At 37.8% G+C, this 19,247-nt stretch overlaps 2 protein-coding genes across 3 annotated transcripts in view; both read left to right on the top strand.

The window, feature by feature from the left end:
* The first annotated feature begins 1,540 nt into the window (after positions 1–1,540).
* LOC103144043 (6-phosphofructo-2-kinase/fructose-2,6-bisphosphatase 2-like) lies at positions 1,541–15,777 on the top strand. 2 transcript variants are annotated; one of them, XM_007560828.2, is made up of 16 exons: positions 1,541–1,627; positions 2,525–2,709; positions 3,616–3,741; positions 4,146–4,242; positions 4,795–4,861; positions 4,943–5,017; positions 5,208–5,264; positions 5,369–5,493; positions 5,858–6,065; positions 6,659–6,805; positions 6,888–6,992; positions 7,078–7,207; positions 9,549–9,611; positions 9,705–9,769; positions 12,006–12,188; positions 14,698–15,777. In XM_007560828.2, the coding sequence occupies exons 2-16, from the start codon at positions 2,619–2,621 to the stop codon at positions 14,746–14,748; spliced, it is 1,590 nt and encodes a 529-aa protein (XP_007560890.1). In that variant the 5' UTR covers positions 1,541–1,627; positions 2,525–2,618; the 3' UTR covers positions 14,749–15,777. The 2 variants fall into 2 exon arrangements, with proteins under 2 accessions (XP_007560890.1, XP_007560889.1); XM_007560827.2 differs by having other exon boundaries at positions 1,546–1,690.
* Positions 15,778–16,896: 1,119 nt separating this feature from the next.
* The window catches only part of LOC103144042 (complement receptor type 1-like), a 10,963-nt gene continuing 8,612 nt past the window's right edge, over positions 16,897–19,247 (top strand). Inside the window, exons 1-3 of the mRNA XM_007560826.2 lie at positions 16,897–16,994; positions 18,825–18,889; positions 19,002–19,199. Of these exons, the coding sequence (XP_007560888.1) occupies positions 16,912–16,994; positions 18,825–18,889; positions 19,002–19,199 (346 nt within the window). The 5' untranslated portion in view covers positions 16,897–16,911. The remainder of the gene's footprint in view (positions 16,995–18,824; positions 18,890–19,001; positions 19,200–19,247) is intronic.

The following is a 19,247-nucleotide window of genomic DNA, read 5'->3' as shown; positions in this document are numbered from 1 at the left end:
ATAAGCTAAAATTAGCCAAAATGCTAATGTTAGTGTGAAGGCTATCAGTACCATGTGGAGCATCACTAGCATGTTGTCTGTCATTGACTTACTCCATTCAGTATACTAAGCATGGCAAATAAGTAAGAAAATTAACAATCAGGTTATTTTAGGTAAAAGGCTAATGCTAATGCACTAGTCAAGGGCAGTGAAAAGCTAATAAAACAAACATAAAAAAGGCTAATATTATAGCACTGCCTACAGCGGTGCACTAACGTGGGAGGAATATTCCAGTAAGCTTCCTTTTAAATGACCACACTAATTCAATGTGAAATAGTAGTTTGGTTAAAACAGTCATGTAAATCCCAAAAGACCAATTGCATGATGCAAAAATGGTCAAGACTTTTATTTTGAATTTTTTATTAAACTTCATTTTAAATGATCACACTGATCCAATGTGTAACAGTGGTTGGGTTAAACCTAGCCCTCTGTTTTAACTGGGTGTTCGCCATAGTTAGAACTAGTCCGAATCAGCAGCTGCGGCCTGTGTTCTGTTGCTATGGTAATTAATCCTCTCTGCCAACTGTCAGCTGTGAGAGAGACACACAGGGGAAGACATAATTCTATCTGTTTGAGCCAACAAGTTTCTCTAAAAAAAGCAGTCCGAACAACTCCTTCCCGTTCGGGAACCGTGATACGTAGGCTATTCGAAAACCGTTTGAAGCGTATGAGAGGGCTATTACCGATAGAGCGATACCTGTAGGCGTGGCGGCGATTTAAAAATTATTTTGGGGTCAGAAATCCACTCTTTTTCTCACTCTAGCGGAGCGGCAGTTGGTTTCAAGTTACACTCTAATTTTACGAAAAATCGAAAATTTTGGGTCGCTTGGAGACAAGCTGTGGACAAACCGTAATTCGTATTGATGTACTGTCTTCACTTTAGAAGAGATCACGGACGTATCTCCAAACTGAAATTTAAATGGCATTTCTACGTCAATGTATGATGACGCAAAGATTCTTCAAAAATAGGGTATTTTAAGAATTGTTTTTTTTTTCCTCGCTCCATTGACTTTAATGGGATTTGCGGGGTCGTTCTTCACGAATTACGTCGCCATGGTAACTCCGAATTCCAATAAAAGTAATAGCTCCCTTCTCGAGATCGAGCCGCATGTTTTGATCCCACCTTTGTGGGGGTGCACGCAGCAGTACGAGCCGCATTAACGGTGACGGAATAAAAATAAATAAAGAAACGTTCTATTAGGTGTAGAACAATAGGTGCCTGCCATGCATTACATGGGAGGCCAGTCACTGCTCTTCCCTATGTAATGCTATGGGCAGGCCCCAATAACAGATTCTGGTAGAAGAAACACTTAGAAATATAATAAAAAAAAATGATTAAACTAATACGTATAGTCAGCAATGCAAATAAGGTGTATCTTAGAAGAACAAGGTAAAGTACTTTAGGTGCACCCAGCCTCAGCAGGAAGAAAATAGCTTTAGAATAAGGTCATTACTTTATTTTGAAACAATTCACCGGAACTGCTTCTTTAACTTCAGAGTTGAACTTCCTTTAGACGACCTGGGATAGAAGGGGCGGAGCTGAAGCCAAGAGGAAGAAAGGGACGTTAAAGTGACGTCCACGTCTCAGGTCAAGTTGTAGCATCATTGACGAAAGTAGCCTGGATATTAGTTGCACTTTGGCTGGTTTTTGGTATGTTATCCTTATTTTTTTTTTCTTCAGTCAAGCGTTTATGCTGCAGAGTTTCTCTTCAGGACGCCTTTTCTATTTGTAAACGTACAAGTTTTCAGCTCTTGTCAGTGCGCGTTCATGTACTGTAGCAACTCCCGGTTGTTCTGTACAGTACAAAGATTAATCATGACTTCTGCTTTTAGTCTTACAATCAGGGTGGCGATTCATGTTCATATGGAATTGGAATTTTAAAACCATTAAAATTCCGAACCCCTGTACTCACAATGCTGTTGTTGTACAGCTTTGACATGCAAATACTGACATGGGGAAGTTTTAGCTAACATGTTCAACCGTTGAGCATCACTTTATTTAAATGTAATTAAAGGAACACGAGAAGGAAACATGAGAAGGAACACGGCGTTATCTTTCATTAATGACATAACCAATTCAATATTTTAAATTGACTCGTAATAATAATACTCGTTTACTATTGTATATTTATACTGAAATGTGTTTATTGTTCCTTTTTATATTCTGATCATACATAAAGTTTACATAGGTATCGATTGTATCAGTTGTATTATTTAACTTCACTCTTTGGTTTGAAAGCGTGCATTTTATTTCGCATTTTTGTTAGCCACATTTTTAATTTAACAAAATATATGAATGAAAATAGCATTATAAATTAACTTAACCACATTGCTAGTTTATCTTTGAGAATTTGGCTATAATGCTTTACTAAACATGTAAAATCTTTCCCAATGATTTCTCTATTTGCATGAAGTCTTGTTTTTACTTTCCCTTGAATATGATTATATGCAATCTGACTGACTGTTGTGCTTTTTCCTCATGCAGTGTTTGACATGTTATAGCACGGTTCCCAGAGACCAGCACTCGCTGTCCCTGCGCCAGCTGTAACTGGACATCAGGAGGCATATCAGGCCCAGTCATGGCTGCCATACACAAGAAACCTTGTACTGCTTCAAAAAGCTCCACTGAGTCCAAAAGGACGGACCTAAAGAGCAATGAGAAGAAGGGCTGTGAGTGATTTGTTCTTCTGTTTTCTTCTGAAACTCCTGAGTCATTCTTTTTAAAACATTAAACTCTGTGTGCCCCCTAGCTACTGTATTATTTAGCATGTTCTCTTAAGATTGGGCTGTAAATTTCAAAACGTTGACTTGATAAAGAGTACCAGCTTTGTGAGCCTCGAGCAACACAAGATAATAGATTTTCAGCCAGCACACAGTGCTAAATGTCAACTGTGACGCACCTTCTCTCATTACTGGTATGTGTGTAGTGTGTGAGTGTGTTTATAAAGGTATGCACTGATCCATTCACTCAAAAGGTCTGTAAATATTAGAATAACCCCTGTTTATGAAAACATTTGTCATCAGACCTTTTGTTGTCGATTGACATTCAAACTTCTCTTTTTTTTTATCAAGAATGTGTGTGAGCTCTAATCTTCAACATGAATATTTCCAACCACCTGAATTTCTGTTCTGAGAATCTTCAGTCAAGTCTGTTCTCGCCAGCTCCCTGTTTGGATACATTTATCTTTCCCTGTGCATTCTAGAGCAGAAAAGGAAAAAAAAATGAAACATTTATTCCACTCCAAATCAAGCCTGCAAGGGTTGGAACACTGAACCAGGCGGCTGTACTCCAGAACACAGGGAACAATTAATCATAAACTGCAACCTGAAACAGGTGGCGTTATAAACATTACCCAGTTCACACATGTGCAGAGGTGACATTGGATTGTTACGCAACACTCCCACGTCTTGCTGCTAGTGTACTCTGTGTGTTTCCGTAGTTGTTTATAAAATATGTCTGTTTGACCTCTAAACCTTTGAATCCTTGGCCTTGAACGAACTCCAAGAGGCCATCAAATATTTTTCACAGATTCAAAAGCCTAAATGCTGTTATTTCATTGTGTCTCTGAACTGCAGCTTGGGCCTACTACATGACCAATTCACCACTTCTGATAGTGATGATTGGGTTGCCTGCGAGGGGGAAAACGTACATGTCCAAGAAGTTGACACGCTACCTCAACTGGATCGGAGTTCCAACAAAGGGTCAGTACTCAGAAAACATGCAGGATCTTCATTCAGGGAAGAACATTTTGATCGCACTGCAAGGCAAGAAGCAAATAAAAACAATGGAAACCACATGAAAAAAGTTGTTGAGGTACTATTACACATTGCTTATTTGTTAATGTTGCAGTGCTTTTAAAACGTGTGACTCGTAAAAATGTTGGGCTTCAGGCTAAGGAGTTTCAGAGAGTGGCGCCCCCTGTAGCACTGCTCTGTTTGAAGTTGTAGTTTCTGTTTTCACCTTTAAGGAATGCAGTACAACCTGCGTGGCTCAGGCTGTTTAAACGAAGGTCACTGCCTAGACGGCGCACAGACTTTAATCCTGATCTCTGCCTTTCAATCTCTTTTTGTTTTGTGTTTTTTTTCCCACTCTGTTTTCCTTGCAGTCTTTAATCTCGGGGTTTATAGGAGAGAAGCGGTGCAGTCATACAAGTCCTATGACTTCTTCAGACATGACAATGAAGAGGCAATGAAAATTAGAAAGTGAGTGACAAAGATCTTTTTTACAGTGGCTTACAAAAGTATTTATGGAAACCCCATAATGGATTTTCTTGGGGTTTTATTTGAAAGACCAACACAAAATGGTATATATATATTTTTTACTATGTTTCACAAGAGGTCCATGACATAACTTCTGTATTCTTTTCTTTCAACTTCATAATTAAGACTTTACTGTCATTTAAAACCGATCTGTGTGTGTTTCAGTCATAAAACACAAACCTAAATTAAGGAGTAAACTAGTGTTTTAGTGTTATGGGTGCATATCATATCATAATATGTAGATTATTTGGTCCGACTTCTTTGACTGCATCAACAACAAAAGTAAAATGCATTTTAAGGATAATAATTTCAGATTCTGCTCATCCGCTGTAAGTCTTTTGGTTCTTTTAAGTCAAACCACGGAGCATGGCTCGATATGTTACAGGATCAGTTGGAGAGTTAATGTGGCTGTGTGACCCACTCAAAACAAAATATTAAGTTTCGTTTAAGATTTTTTCATGGTTTTGTGGGGTGATTAATTTTTTGCCTCTACAGACAGTGCGCTTTGGTGGCACTGCAGGACGTTAAAACCTATCTGAGCGAGGAAGGAGGCCAGATTGCTGTAAAGTTACTAAATCTAAACACAAAGATTTCTTTTTTTACTTTTATTTATTTTTCTAAGATGTTTTCTGCTGTTGGTCAGGTTTTTGATGCTACCAACACTACCAGGGAGAGGAGGACACTCATCGTTAATTTTGCACAAGAAAATTCATTCAAGGTCAGGAAAACATTGATAAATAAGATACTTTCAGACTCGGTCTGGAAGTATTGGTCACTGGTTTTCAATCGCTCTAGCCGTTCACTGCGGGTTTATTAATCTTACTCTTGTTACAGTGGGGATTTTTCTAGTGATCAGTTGTGCTGTGATATTTTTTTTAATTTTTCTGGTTCTGCTTGTTTTGTGTCAGGTCTTTTTTGTGGAATCAGTATGTGATGATCCAGAGGTCATAGCTGAAAACATTATGGTAAATATTGCTTTATTTATTTATTGTGTATTCAATTAAACACCCACTCTTTAAATGTTAAGACCTTGCTCTGAATCACCTTTTGAAATCTCTGTCCCTCAAAGGAAGTGAAGGTCTCCAGCCCAGATTACCCTGAAAGGGACAGAGAAAGTGTCATGGAGGATTTTCTAAAGAGAATAGAGTGTTATAAAGTCACCTATCAGCCTTTAGACCCGGACAAACATGACATGTAAGGTGCCTTGTTTTTGTTTCTGTCACTATTGTACTTAAACTAAATCTATTTTATTTTTCTTAGAATATTTTCAAACAGAATGTTTTAGGGTGGAAAGCGGTTTTGTTTTTGAGTGTCCTTCCAACTTTGTCCAGCAGGTGGAAACAGTGTCTCTTTTAAGTCAGTAAATCTAAACTAAGATCAATTTCTGTGCTACAGCTTACATCCTGTGTACATGTGACAAGGTTACAGAATGAAAGTTTCCAAAGACTTTTAAGCACAGGAAGGGCAATCTTCTTTTCAACCTTGATTGTCTTCTTCTTGTCTTTGTTTATGTAAATATTTCCGATTGACCTCTATCTTTTTAAACTGTGACTCACAGGAACCTATCCTTCATTAAGGTCATTAATGTTGGCCGTCGCTTCTTGGTGAACAAGGTGCAGGATTCCATCCAAAGTAAGATAGTCTACTACCTGATGAACATCCACGTGCACTCCCACTCCATCTACCTTTGTCGGCACGGAGAGAGCCTGCACAATTTGGAGGGACGCCTGGGAGGCGACTCTGGCCTATCAGAGAGAGGAAAGAAGGTGCTCATTTACTTATTTATAGATGACATTTTAATTATTACCTCTATAAATATTTTAAATACAAAAGATACACGAGAGAGGTTTTTTGCAGATGTGATGCGTTTAACCTCTACGGACAGATGAGTCCCTTGTCATAGTGTGTTCAAAGTGATAAGGTGAACTTGGGTGTTTCTAACCATAAATCTTGTCTCGGTTGACTAAAATCCTACACATAGGGTTCCTACACAGGCTGGCAAAGTCTGAAATTCCAACTAAGATGTTTTGCAGATCTGTAGATGTATTAAAAATACAAGTAGACCTATGGAAAAAGATTTATGATTACAAATTCCAGGCTATAGACAGCCATTTATATTGTGAAAAGCACAAAGCTGCTGGCAAGAGCCACAAACGGACTTTACGAGTTTCGCTGTTTTTATTATACTTGATTGTAATCCAGCAGGATCCCCCCCGACAATCAGCTATATAAGTTCTATTGTCTTAAATTTCATTCAAAGTGGTATCAAATACGTTTTTTTTAAAAGTCTTATGCCTTCATATACGGTGTGACATGTTTAGTTGACAGCCTGAGTGTTCTCGTATGCTGTCTTCCACAGTTTGCTGTGGAGCTGAAAGCGTTTGTGAAAGAGCACAATCTGTCTGACCTGAAGGTCTGGACCAGCCAGCTGAAGCGTACCATTCAGACGGCGGAGGAGCTGGGCGTCCCCTACGAGCAGTGGAAGATACTTAATGAAATCGACGCTGTGTGTGTCCTTATGAACCAGCTGGAGGGTCAGATTCATGCAGAAAGTTCTGCCTGACTGACTGATGCTGGTTCTGTTTCAGGGCATGTGTGAGGAAATGACCTATGCGATGATTGAGGAAAAGTACCCAGAGGAGTTTGCTATGAGAGACCAGGACAAGTATCATTACCGCTACCCTGGTGGAGAGGTAACAGCCTTTTATTTCTCCCAGAAGGAGGCTTAAATTGTAATATATTAGTAGTCTTTAACAAAATATGTGCTGCTCCTAACAGTCCTACCAAGACCTGGTTCAGCGTCTGGAGCCAGTTATCATGGAGCTGGAGCGACAGGGCAACGTTCTGGTCATCTGCCATCAGGCTGTCATGCGCTGTTTGCTCGCTTATTTCTTGGACAAGGGCGCAGGTTACTAGCATAAAACACTTACTCTGCCTTACATTACAAAATCACAATGCTGGCGCTCACAAACTCGTCTAATTGTGCAAATTTAAATGTTTTCACTGAGATCATCTTGACCAACAAGGTTTATTTATGTAAAAATGCAGGTTTGAACATAAATGTGTTTGTTGCGCCTTTAGGTGTTTTGTGAAAGTATCCATACCCGTTGAAGTTATATTGTCACATTACAGCATTAGTATGTTTTATTGGGATTTTATATGATAGACCAACACACAGTAGTTCATGATTGTGAGGTAGAATAAATGGGCAATCGTGAATGATTTTCAGATTTTCTTTTCTAGATAAAAAACTGAAAAATTTGTCATTGTTGAACCACCTTCCTCTTGCAGCTGCAGGTATTTTGGTTTATGTCTCTACCAGCTTCGCATATTTATACTAAAATGTTTCTTAGCAAAACACAATAAGTCTGACTGGTTGGAAAACTTCTTTGAAGTTTTCAAGTCTTGCCAGACTCCTAATTTGATTTAGTCATGGACTTTAATTTGGCCGTTTTTACTCGTAACATGCTTTGATCTAAGCCATTTCATTGTGAATGTTGTGTCACGAAGCAGTTTTAAGTCTTTTACAGTCCCTGAATTTAGCTGCACCCATCTTCCCGTCAACTCGGCTGAAGGAAATTTCCCTTCCAACTCACGATGATGTGCTGCTTTGTGCTCCCATCCAGCAAATTACATTGAAGTTTGTGGGTGTATTGTGACCTTCAGTGAAAATTTTCCAGGCTGTATGGATAGTTTTGCAAAGCGCTGCAAGTGGGCTGAACAGTAATAGCACACAGACATCATTACAACTTTCATAAATGTGTAGCAGTGTCCGAAGTTTTTATTTGTTTACCTTTTTCATCAGCCAGACTTTTGGTGGTGGGACTACCGGACCTTAATGATGGGAGGTGTAGTTTCAGAAAAGTCTATAACATTGGTAAAAAAAACAGATACACCCACTTTTAGCACAGGAAATAAAGAGATTTAATAGAGATATTTGTATTTTTACTGAAGTCCTGCTTCACCAGATTATTGCAGAGCAGTAACACTGCATGGTTTTTTTGGCGTTTTACAGACAGCAACTGAACTTAACCCGTTACTGGATCATACATGTGTTTCTTCCTAGGAATAAACTTTGTCTTGAGCATCAATTTTCATTTACAGTTTGCAATAATAGTGATATGAAACTGTGGTTGAAGGCAGGAGCAATACTTCTCCGCATTTTTTCCAAATACATCATCGTGCGCGATCAGCAGAAAGAACCACAGATGACTCTTTAGCAAAGCTTCCTCAAAAGCTTGAACAAGCTTTGCGTCACAATTCTTTTAACATTTTGGTTGTCTGTCTTGCATGTGCACAATTTGGCCCATATTCCTTTTTCTGCAAAAGCTTTGCATTAATAGGCTTGGAAACGGCACATTGCACATTGCGAAAACACAAATTCTTGCAAAGTACTTTTGGTCTAGATTCGAGTACTGATATCTGAGTACCGGTACACTTGAAATAAGACAAAAGTAACTTACAAAATATAGGAGCTTGTTTTAAGTAAATAATTCTTTGACATTGATGAAAAAGTATTTGTTCCACTAGCAGATTATTTCATTTATAATAATACAGGAAAATTCTTGGAAGTGAAATAATCTGCCAGTGGAACTAGCACTGGCAGATTTATTTTTTAAAATCAATATTGATAAGCTTTTCACTTTAAAGAAGCTCCTGTATCGTGGTGAAAAGTTATTTGTAAGCTAGTTTTGTCTTATTTCAAGTGGACTAAGATATTTGCATCAGAAACTAGATTAAAAATACGTCATCTTTCATGTTTTACTGCAGCGTTCTTAACTGGGGACCATTTTTAATTCAGCCTCCTAGAAGAGAGTGCCAATAACTGTGCTAGTGTCTCAACAACATTTTAAAAATCCTTTTATTTTTATGTCATTTAAAGAAATGACTGGAGAATTACCTTTGACAGAACTATAATTATTCATGTGCAGACATTTCCTCAGTTTTCGGAAGTGATCCCTGAAGCAGCATCTGCTTAAGGCTTGGCTACAGTTAGATGAGTTCACAAACCAAAGTGTGGCTCCCACTCTGACTGGTGTTTTGTCTGAATGTACTCCCACCAGTGCGCCTGTGGCTCTTCAGAGTTGGCCACAGCAGCGTGTAGTGTGTAGCTCATAGAGCAGAGCATGGGTGTGCCTTCCTAAGGAAGAGACAAAAAACACAAACATTTATAAGACGGCAAACCAAATAAGACTGAATAAAACCACAACCTGACCTCACCAGTCATTTTGTGCTTTTACTGACTTTAGATGATCTCCCCTACATGAAGTGTCCCCTGCACACTGTCCTGAAACTCACCCCAGTGGCTTATGGTAAGTCATCACTCTGCTTATAGGAAAGCCAAACATCATCTTTCTTTTTTTTTTCTTGTTTTGATACATTTCTGCTCCTTCTGCCTCTGCTAGGATGTAAAGTGGAAATGTTTGATCTGAAAGTAGAAGCCGTTAACACTCACAGGGACAGACCATTGGTAAGTAGTTTTTTTTGTTTGTTTGATTTTTTTAACAAAAAGTTCAGCCATCAGCCTCGCTTAAAATAAAGTTCGTGTTCCTAAGGTGTGTGACCTGTCAGGACAGGATAGATTGTTTGGAGCCGATCTCTTCTTAGGAATTCCAACCAAAATTATACCTTACACTCTTTATCTGCTTAAAGAAGTCAGACGTTCACCGTGCCACACTAAATAACACTGTTCTCAGGTAAAATCTTAACTCTACAGCTACAGAAAGAAACTCCATTAGTAATATGAATTACATAGTGTGGAATATGACTGAAGGATTTTCCAGGACTTGGTAAATATGAAAAAAATAAAAATTGTTTTTGCAGACTTGATTCTCAGTTTGTCTGTCCATCTATCTGTCCACCGTTCTTCGGATCTCTGTTTCAAATGATGAAAGGTCCAAGTACCCATCCGTCCATACTACTAACTTTTGTTTTTGAACATTATTTAGAACATTTTTTGGTATAACAGTCCAACTTGTGCAGTTATCAAGAAGGCACAGATTCATTGCAGTAACACACAAACATCAGATAACATACGATATTTATCATATGTTATCTGATAAACATCAGGTAACATATGATAATTATCATATGTTATCTGATAAACATCAGATAACATACGATATTTATATGTTGTTTGATAAACATCAGATAACATATGATATGAAACTGATATGAAACTCAGTTTGAGTTTCATATCAGAGACTCATCATTCCTGAGTCTCAGATTTGATCTGTATTCGTTTCAGCACCATGCCAAACTTTGCTTTAAACCAGTCTTTCTCAGACTGTGGTCCCGGGACCACTGGTGGTCTGCGACGTGCTGCATGTAAATGACCTTTTAGTTGCCATGACGTCAGCTCAAAGTGCGACGCCACAGCTAGCTTACCAAAGGACTGCGTTAAAAGTAATAATGGAAAACTGGCTTAAAACTGGGTCACTCAATAAAAAGAAAATCTGCAGATACCGGTGGAAAGAAAACAACTCCAGGAATACTGTATGAAGCTGCGGCACAGCTGCTGAGAGTGTTGATGTGTCGTTCACTAGCGATTGAATTCTTCTGAACGGCTCTGTGGGGTGAACGGTAGGACTTGTCTCAGTTAGTAAGAACTGTTCTTTGTTTTTTATGACTTTGCTTGCTTATGATGCTCTGTGGCTACTGTTATTTTTATTTAATTAAAAATGATTACATTAAATAAATTAAATACTATGAACAAGCACAATTGATAGCAATTGATAGATTGTATTTAGTGGTACAGAAAAGGGCTTTTTGTTTCTGCTAAAGCAACTCAAGTCTATTTTTCTTTAATTGTGCTTCTAAATCACAAATAACCCTAAATGTTATTAAAGCACATAACACTTGGTGGTAAAGAACAACTTTATTTTTTATTTCCATTTGATATCTAGACACTTTTAGAATCTGTGAATAATTCAAAGTGCCCAAGTAGACATGTTCATGGCTGTGTTGTGGTCAGTCACATTTACCAAACATCACCTCTGTTCTCATTAGGATGAACAAAGAAAGCAATATGTGATTTAAGAGACTAATATTTTAATTTCAGGTTTCATCATATGATGTGATTCCAGGTTAGCTGGTCCATGACACTGCTTTAAACAAATGACATTGTCCATCAACACAGAACCTCAGCTTTTCCAATGTGATTGTTTTCCATGGTGGAAGTGGTATTCTGACTTTGTTTCATGAATTTGTTTTGCAGAAATCTGTTTATGCTGTATGTAGAAAACTGACTGTTTATGCATCGGCACTAGAAATGTTGATGAGCAATGTCCTTCTGATCAGGCATCATCCCTGAATCAGTCAGTTGGGCTTTATCCAGAAATAGATGGGGTTAGGCAATCCCATACAATCATTCCTCTGACACACTCATCCATTTGCTCTAATAAGTGACACGCAAACGTTGTTCCTGTTTCTGGAGTTTGTTGTAAATAGTTGCTAATTACCAGGCGTTCAGACAGTGGGCGTTGATGCGGCAGCACGTTTCTTGAGAAACATCCTGCTATTGTAGTGCGGAATATGCTGCCTATTGAAACCAACACGGCGATGGCTTTTGCATTTCTGTCTGTTTTGGTAACGGATTACTCACTGGTGCTGATTTGTTTCAGAGTACATGTATTTTCAGACCTACAAAGTTACCGAAAGAAATGGCTAATTTACCCAAACATGTTTTTGTGCTCCTCTGTGAACAGATCAAAGTGAAAACGCCACCGCCTATGTTCCGCAGGAACAGCTTCGATCCGCTGTCCACCAAAGACCAGATTAAACGGCCCCGAATGTACAGCATGGGCAACTTTTCACCTCCACCCACTCTCCCTCCTCCAGCTTTTGCCAGCACACGGATATCCGAGGGCATTGAGTCGGTGCAAAGAGAGGTCAGTGTCCAGTAAAAATGTACCTGCTTTTAGTCGGTGTGCAAAAATATTCTGTAATTTATAATACCAGTTAATTCCCAGATATGGTACAAAAGCACTCAACCCCTTGTATGTTTTATCCTTTTGTGACTGAAAAACACTTTCATGTGAAGCTAAAAACTGATAGCTACAAAATAATGACCCATTTAATCCCAGATTTTGTCCTGCAAAATAAGTGCACGCATTTTATTCCTTCGACCTCCCTAACACATGGTAATTATTACATTTTATGTTGATTATGTTAGTGAAAATGTAGGTTTATGCTTGGCAACAATTGTTGCCGGTGGGAAACTGCATAGTCTCAATTACACAAATCTGGCCTATTTATACATATAAAAAATAAGAAAAATTATGACATGCATAACTTATTATAACAAAGAATGGTAACAAGCGTGTTCAGAAATATTTTAGAGACATAAAGATTCAGTGCCACATCCAGCAGATGTCATAGTCTCAATGTGCCTAGTGGCCTTTAACTTCATTTAGTCATTTCATCAAAGAGGCTAAATCAGGTAAAAATTTTAGTATGAACAAATGTGCATCTGGGAGGAGATACTCCCTGTTCCACCAGACCAAAACCTACACTAATTAGGCCCAGTCCGACTCCTAAACTAGTTTCAGGCGTGGCGTCATCTTGTTGTCGTCATTCAGAGCATAGACCACATTTTGTGGAAAGAGTTGCCTTTTGGTACTGTTGGGGTTTGGAGATGGTTTCAACTGTGGGAATGACGGTGATGTAGAAGACATCATTTTGAGGTTCCTTCAGGTCTAGAAGATCTAAAATGTTGGATATTTTTAAGCTGTGTGGAAACAGCAAGACATATCGAATAAACAGGCAAACCATTGACACATAGCATAGGGCTGTTTCTGTATTATGCTATAAGCAACATTCACTCTTCTTATGATCAAAATATGAATGAAGCAGTACCATTTTCTTTATATATCAGTAGAAGACCCTTTGAAGTTCATTTGTACAAAATATTAAAATTATTTGTTAAAGTATTTTACTGACTTCCTCTTGTACAGGTTTGTGACAGACATTTACCTCCAGCGTCACAGGCAGGAAGTAAAGAGGTCTGGTCATGTGACCTTTCACACTAGATACATGAAATTGATATTGCTTAGAGTAGACAGAGTATCATTTTATTTAAAACTTCACTTAGCTGCTAAAAGTCAAAACAATTCTTTTAGAGCTTTCAGAAGTTAGAAAAAAAATGTCTGGCAATTGTTGTCGATGGGATTAAACCGGTTAAGTAAAAATATCTCACACCAAATAAGTGATTTGTGGAAAGTGGAAATGAGCAAACCACTGTTGAAGAAAACTCATCAAACTCTGTGGTCAAGTGGAAGAAATTAGTTCATAATGGAGCGTTTTGGCCATCAGTCAAGAGGCTATCTGTGGCAGATACCAAACACTATACATCACCACAAACAAGCCACCACAAAGGGGGTGAATATTTATGCAGTCACTGACGTGATGCTACTTTGTGGAAATCAGTTTTCACTTTACACGAAAGTTTCTTGTCGAGCTTTTTTTTTGGATCAGGATGGATTTGTGAAAGTAATTTAGAAAAGGGTGAATCATCCCAGCGGGTGATTACGTTTTGTAGACACTCTTATTTAAATCTACAAATGAAACGAAAGAATTTAAGCAACAGACTGCGCCTTGCTATGTAATGTATATCCCATTTTGTCACGTTGCAACAACAAACTTTTATGAGCCAGGCCAAAAAAAAAAAAAAAAAAACAAAAGAAAAAGAAAAAGAGAAAAGTTGTGCACAAATTTAAAGAGAAAGCCAAATACAGTAAAAACACGAAAGGTGTGGTCTCCATGTGTTTTCACCCCCGCACCAAGTAACCACCCTGTGTCACACCAAATGTTTTCCCTATTAGCATTTTTTCAAAAGGGCTTTAAAACAGATTTGAACAACAATAATTGCAACAGATTCTAGATTGGATTTAATTCTGGACCATTCTACCACATAAATATTACTTGATCTAAACCACCACTGCTCTGGCTGGATGCCGACCTTCGTCTCGTATTCAGCTCCACCCATCAACTCAGACCAGATTCCCTCTCTGGACTGAGGAAAAGCATAAAGTTGGCACTTCCACTGTTTGTTATTCTATGGACGGTATGCTCAATGTGATTTGTGTTGTTTTTGGTGTTTATTATTTTTATTAAAGTATCTGAACACAGTTTCTGCAGTGAAAAATGTAATATGCAGGCTATTTTAGGATGAATGTGACGAGTGTTTCCAATGTTATTGCTTGTGCTTTTGCCCACAAAGTGACCTTTGTTGGCATAGCTTCCCTTCCAAAGCCCAGAAAGCTGCAACCAACCTGTCTTGCTCTGGCTCGAAACCTCAGAGTTCAATATTGACTCCTGTTCAGCGCCAGTCAAAACAAATACCTAATTTCTGTTTGGCTCTGCTGTTTCTGGTAATGCACTCCGCTCTTCCTTTTCCAGAACTCTGTGGATTGTTTCAGCGCTCCAGACACAGGAGAAAAAAGCACATAGAGGTATTTTCCTCCAATCTGGCACAAGCAACTCCAGTCGGAGCCTTCGCCTCGGTGTTTTCGCTCCTTCCTTTAACCGTCCAAGGCTGACTCCTCTGCGGGAACGTTTTCCCGGCTTTGCCGATCATCAGTAAAATTCCAGCTGTCATATTAAGAGAACGCATCTGTTCTGTGTAACATCATCTGTTATTTTGAGTTTGTCCATTTTAGCCTGATTTTGCACATGCATGTATGAACTCACTGCTTCTGAATGATAGCCATTATATCTGCACTGTGTTCATGCCAAATATGCAAATGAAAGATTTGTAGTGAAAAAGACCTAAACTTGTGTCTCAGACTTGTCTCAGTCAGTACAAATGGGAAGAAGAGGGCCTCTCTTGAAGACGGCCTTGATTTGTCCTCTGATAATTTTTCTATTTCCTTTGTGAACATTCCAATGCAATGTGTATCCTTCCTTGTTTGTAATCTGACAGTTAAGTAACTAGCCTGTTTTAAACTGTGATTAAAGCTTGTGGAACTGCTTTTTAGGTTCAGCTCACAGACAAATGCTGTAAAGAAATAATGAAACATTCTGTCTAGCCTTTTAAAAGTGCAGGAAGTTACTGTGATTTCTCTTTAGTCTGTGAAAATAATTCAGTTTTTTTCTCTTTTCTGATGTCTTGTTGTGTCTGAATGTATGCCTCATTTTCTACTGTTATACTAGAGGTGTAATTAACAATACCAAAGTCACCCAAAGACGTTTTGAACTGCTTACTAATGTTGGACTTTTATTTATGCTGCTGACTTTTTATTTTGGAATGAATCAATAAATTGAGCAAGTGCCTTTATTTATTTATTTCAGTGAGAGTCTGTTAAGACCTGTACTTAACAGTATTCAAAGTAGTATGATTTGCAAAGTAACATTTACATTGAATGAAAACAATAATGATATATTTGTACGTCTTAAGGAGAGCTTTAAAGTCTGCACATTAAATACAGGGAATTGTATTGTAGTTGCACACTGTTTTAATTAAAAGCGACATGTCCCTGTTCCTGTTCCGTGTGAGCTCATTGGGTGTAGCCTGAACTCCAGAAAGCAGACATGCATCACCAGGCTCAAACCACCAAAGGACCTTTTTTTATGTTTTTATGGCATTGGATGACAAATCTCACCTCCTTCAGCAAGAAAACGCATCAAACGCCGTGATGATGTCAGAGGAGTCACTGTTTCAGTTTTGTTGTTTCAAAGCAAACAAGTGATGCAACACATATGCAACTGTAAATACTGTAATTTATAACCATCACTAAGCCAATCTCTTCAGATTTAAAATTTAAAAACAGCCTTGTTTTTTTTATAACCTGCTTTACATGAAAACACTTTCATCAGAGAGTAATTGAGTCACAAGGGAAATGTGGAAGGAAATTGACAAATAATCAGTCCTTCGGAGACTGAAATTATTTTGACGCCTGTGATTGTCCTTGAATAATTGCACTTTGATAAAGGGTTGTAGATAATTCCCTCTTGGACATCAGATATTTTGAAAAAGGACCACAGTCATGTAAAAGCTCTAACCAGAATATTCTCTAACTACTTATTTTTCAAAAGTTTATTTACATAAATCTCCCGTTTTCACTTAATGATCACAGAAATTCACGCAAAATCAACGTATCCTCACTTTTTTTTTGTGCTACTGCATAACTGAGAGTCAATTGCAAATATTTTTCCACAAAAATAGTCAAAGCATAAGTGACTGTTAACTCCCACGTGCATGCAGCAGTATTTTTTTCTTTTCCCACACTGCTTACTTTTGTGAAGTTACACAGTTTAATGAATACATTCCGCAAATACACATGGTCTTGAAAACAACTTTGACATTCACTTGTTTCATTTGTTTTCTGGTTGTTTTTAAGTTTTTTCATGCCTTTTAGAGTTTATCAGTTCTTTTTTATGGTTTGTTCATGTCTTCGTACATTCTCTGGTGTTCAGGGTTTTATTCGTTCCTGTCTTCTTATTAGGCATTTTAGTTTATATTTTAGTGCTATTCTTCTTCTTCCTCTTCTTTGTGTTTAATTAAGCTCCTTCTGTGTTTTCTATGTTATTTAGTCTCCTTCCTTCAGCTTCCCTGCTCAGCACTTTCTTTTCACAGCTGCGACACATTCCTCTTATTAAGCTCGTCTGGATCGAATGTCATTCTCTGACCTTGACTCAGTTTTTAAGCTCCTGGTTTTCAATGTTCTTCGCTTGTTTCTCTTACTACTCTGCTTCATGTGAGTTTCCATTACAAGTTCTGTTTGTTTTGTTGTTAAATTCCTCTGCTCTGCATGTGGGTTCTTATTAACCATAAAACATGACAACTACTCACCACAAGGTCATAATTAGTAGGATTGCACAGATTAATAGGGCAACATTTCTCAATAATGGTAGCTTACATCTCAGTGCTAATTAAAGAATAGATGTGAACAAACAAAAAGACAAGCTTACAAATTATCTTTCAAAAGATGCTCAAACTGGAAATATCTCTTCACATTCTCTAGATTGGGAGTCAAATACGAGAACATTGATCAGTTCCAAATGTATTGAACTTTGTAATGAAATGGTACAGAACAAGCAAATAGGACTAGATGTCTGAATGGAGGTTTTGCAGGATACAACAAAACCTTAAACAACAGATCTTAAAATTATAATATGCTGCCAGTTTTCTTCCTGCCAAGCTAAGTATGTAACAGGGTGATAAATGTAGATTTTTATTGGGTAATCCATATCTTAAAAAAAAATAAAAATAAACAGAAAAGCCACGTTAGCTGCAAGAATTGAATAAGAGTCTTTGACTTGTTTGATTAAAGCCATTTTCTCAATATTGATTTTTCAAAGGGTTTTAACATTTTCAAGGATAGTTTCCATATCCAGCATGTCTGGATGAGCTGCTGCATGAACTTGGAAGAAAACGATATACCTACACAAGTGACAAGTGCTGAACTGAACCCCGTCCAAAGATCCAGACTGATAATATCTGACTGATTTAGACCACAAAAATTCAAATTCAAAATGTATTTAACAAAAACATCTTGATTTGAATAACGGCTTTAAATTGTAACTGCTTAGTATTCCATACTTTCGTATCAGTTTTAGGAAGTAAACTTGTTTTTGTTGGTATTCAGCTGTATTGCTTTATATTTTTAGTTGTTTCCATGATGTAAAAAGGAACTTCACACTATTGGTTTAGATTTAATGGGGGTTTTAGTGAGGAGCTGTCAAGTGTTTCCAGCCATTTGTTCTTTTCCTTCTGTTTAATGTTTGTAAGGCTGACTGGAGACTGGAAGACTACACTATTTACTGATATAAAAAGAAAAGTATTATTAATATGTATAATTTCTACTTTCAAACATCTCAAAATACTTCATTATAGGGTATAGAACAAATAACTACATGTTTCTCCAACAATAGAAATAAATGTTTGTATTAAAAATATACAGTAACACTTTATTTGAAGGGGTGTGCATAAGACTGACATGATACTGTCATAAACATGACATAATATCTGTCATGAACATAAAGAAGTCTTTATGAATGTTTATGACAGATGTCATGAAGTGTCATTCATAATGACACTTTTAATGCAAAGTTGCTCTAAAAGTTGCATTGAAAGTCCATTGAAAGTGCCAACTTTGCATTAAATTGTCATAATTTACAAAATCATGCAAAGCTGACACTTGTAATGGACTTTCAATGAAACTTTTAGAGCAACTTTGCATTAAAAGTGCCATTATTTACCGAATGACACTTCATGACAACCGTCATAGACATTCATAAAGACTTCTTCATCTTCATGATAGATGTTATGTAATGTTTATGACAGTGTCATGTCAGTCTTATGCACACCCCTTCAAATAAAGTGTTACCAAAAATACTTTTGAAATGCTTCTGAAAATATTCCAGTTGTTGACGTTTTGTCCTTGCCTTGCTTCCCACTGTCTCCTTGTATCTGATTTGTTTTTCTCTGAAAGCTCTGCCCTCAGCAGGGCTGTGCCAGCCTTCTATAAATCACTCCATCTGACTTTCCCGTTGGTATTTGCTTTTCATAACCTCTTCTTGTGCAGGAGAACAACCATGAGGGCCACCGCTGGGACCATTGTGATTTTATCGTTTGCCTTTTTAGCAACAGGTAAACAAATAAGAGATAAATTTATATGTTAAAACTCATTAGCGTGCCTCCGTCTGTCTCGTTAGAGTTTTCACATTAAATATTTTTAATGTTTCGTGGACTAAATTAACAGCTCAGGTGGCACAGAAGTGTTCCGCTCCGCTCAAGTACCCGCACACCCGACTGGATAAGAAATTCACATCCAGACAGACGTTCAGCAGCGGGGAGAAGGTTTACTACGGCTGCGCCGAGGACTTCACTCCATCCAGGGGGAGCAGATCTGTGGAGTGTCGGAATGGAAAGTGGAGCCGACTGACTCTAAAATGCGAAAGTAAGAGAGAGACAAAAAACCGGGCTTTTCTTTTTTTTTTTTTTTTTT

Source organism: Poecilia formosa, unplaced genomic scaffold (assembly GCF_000485575.1).
Source record: "Poecilia formosa unplaced genomic scaffold, Poecilia_formosa-5.1.2 Scaffold120, whole genome shotgun sequence".
NCBI lineage: Eukaryota > Metazoa > Chordata > Actinopteri > Cyprinodontiformes > Poeciliidae > Poecilia > Poecilia formosa.
Note: the sequence above shows the minus strand (reverse complement) of the source record. Positions and strands in the feature narration are given on the sequence as shown.

Bases quoted from the DNA above. Each gene is read 5' to 3' on its own strand.
- LOC103144043 (XM_007560828.2), top strand. From the start codon at position 2,619: ATGGCTGCCATACACAAGAAACCTTGTACTGCTTCAAAAAGCTCCACT. The intron at 5,018-5,207 runs GTCAGGAAAACA...GTTTTGTGTCAG, and splicing joins CACAAGAAAATTCATTCAAG to GTCTTTTTTGTGGAATCAGT. The intron at 6,066-6,658 runs GTGCTCATTTAC...TGTCTTCCACAG, and splicing joins TATCAGAGAGAGGAAAGAAG to TTTGCTGTGGAGCTGAAAGC.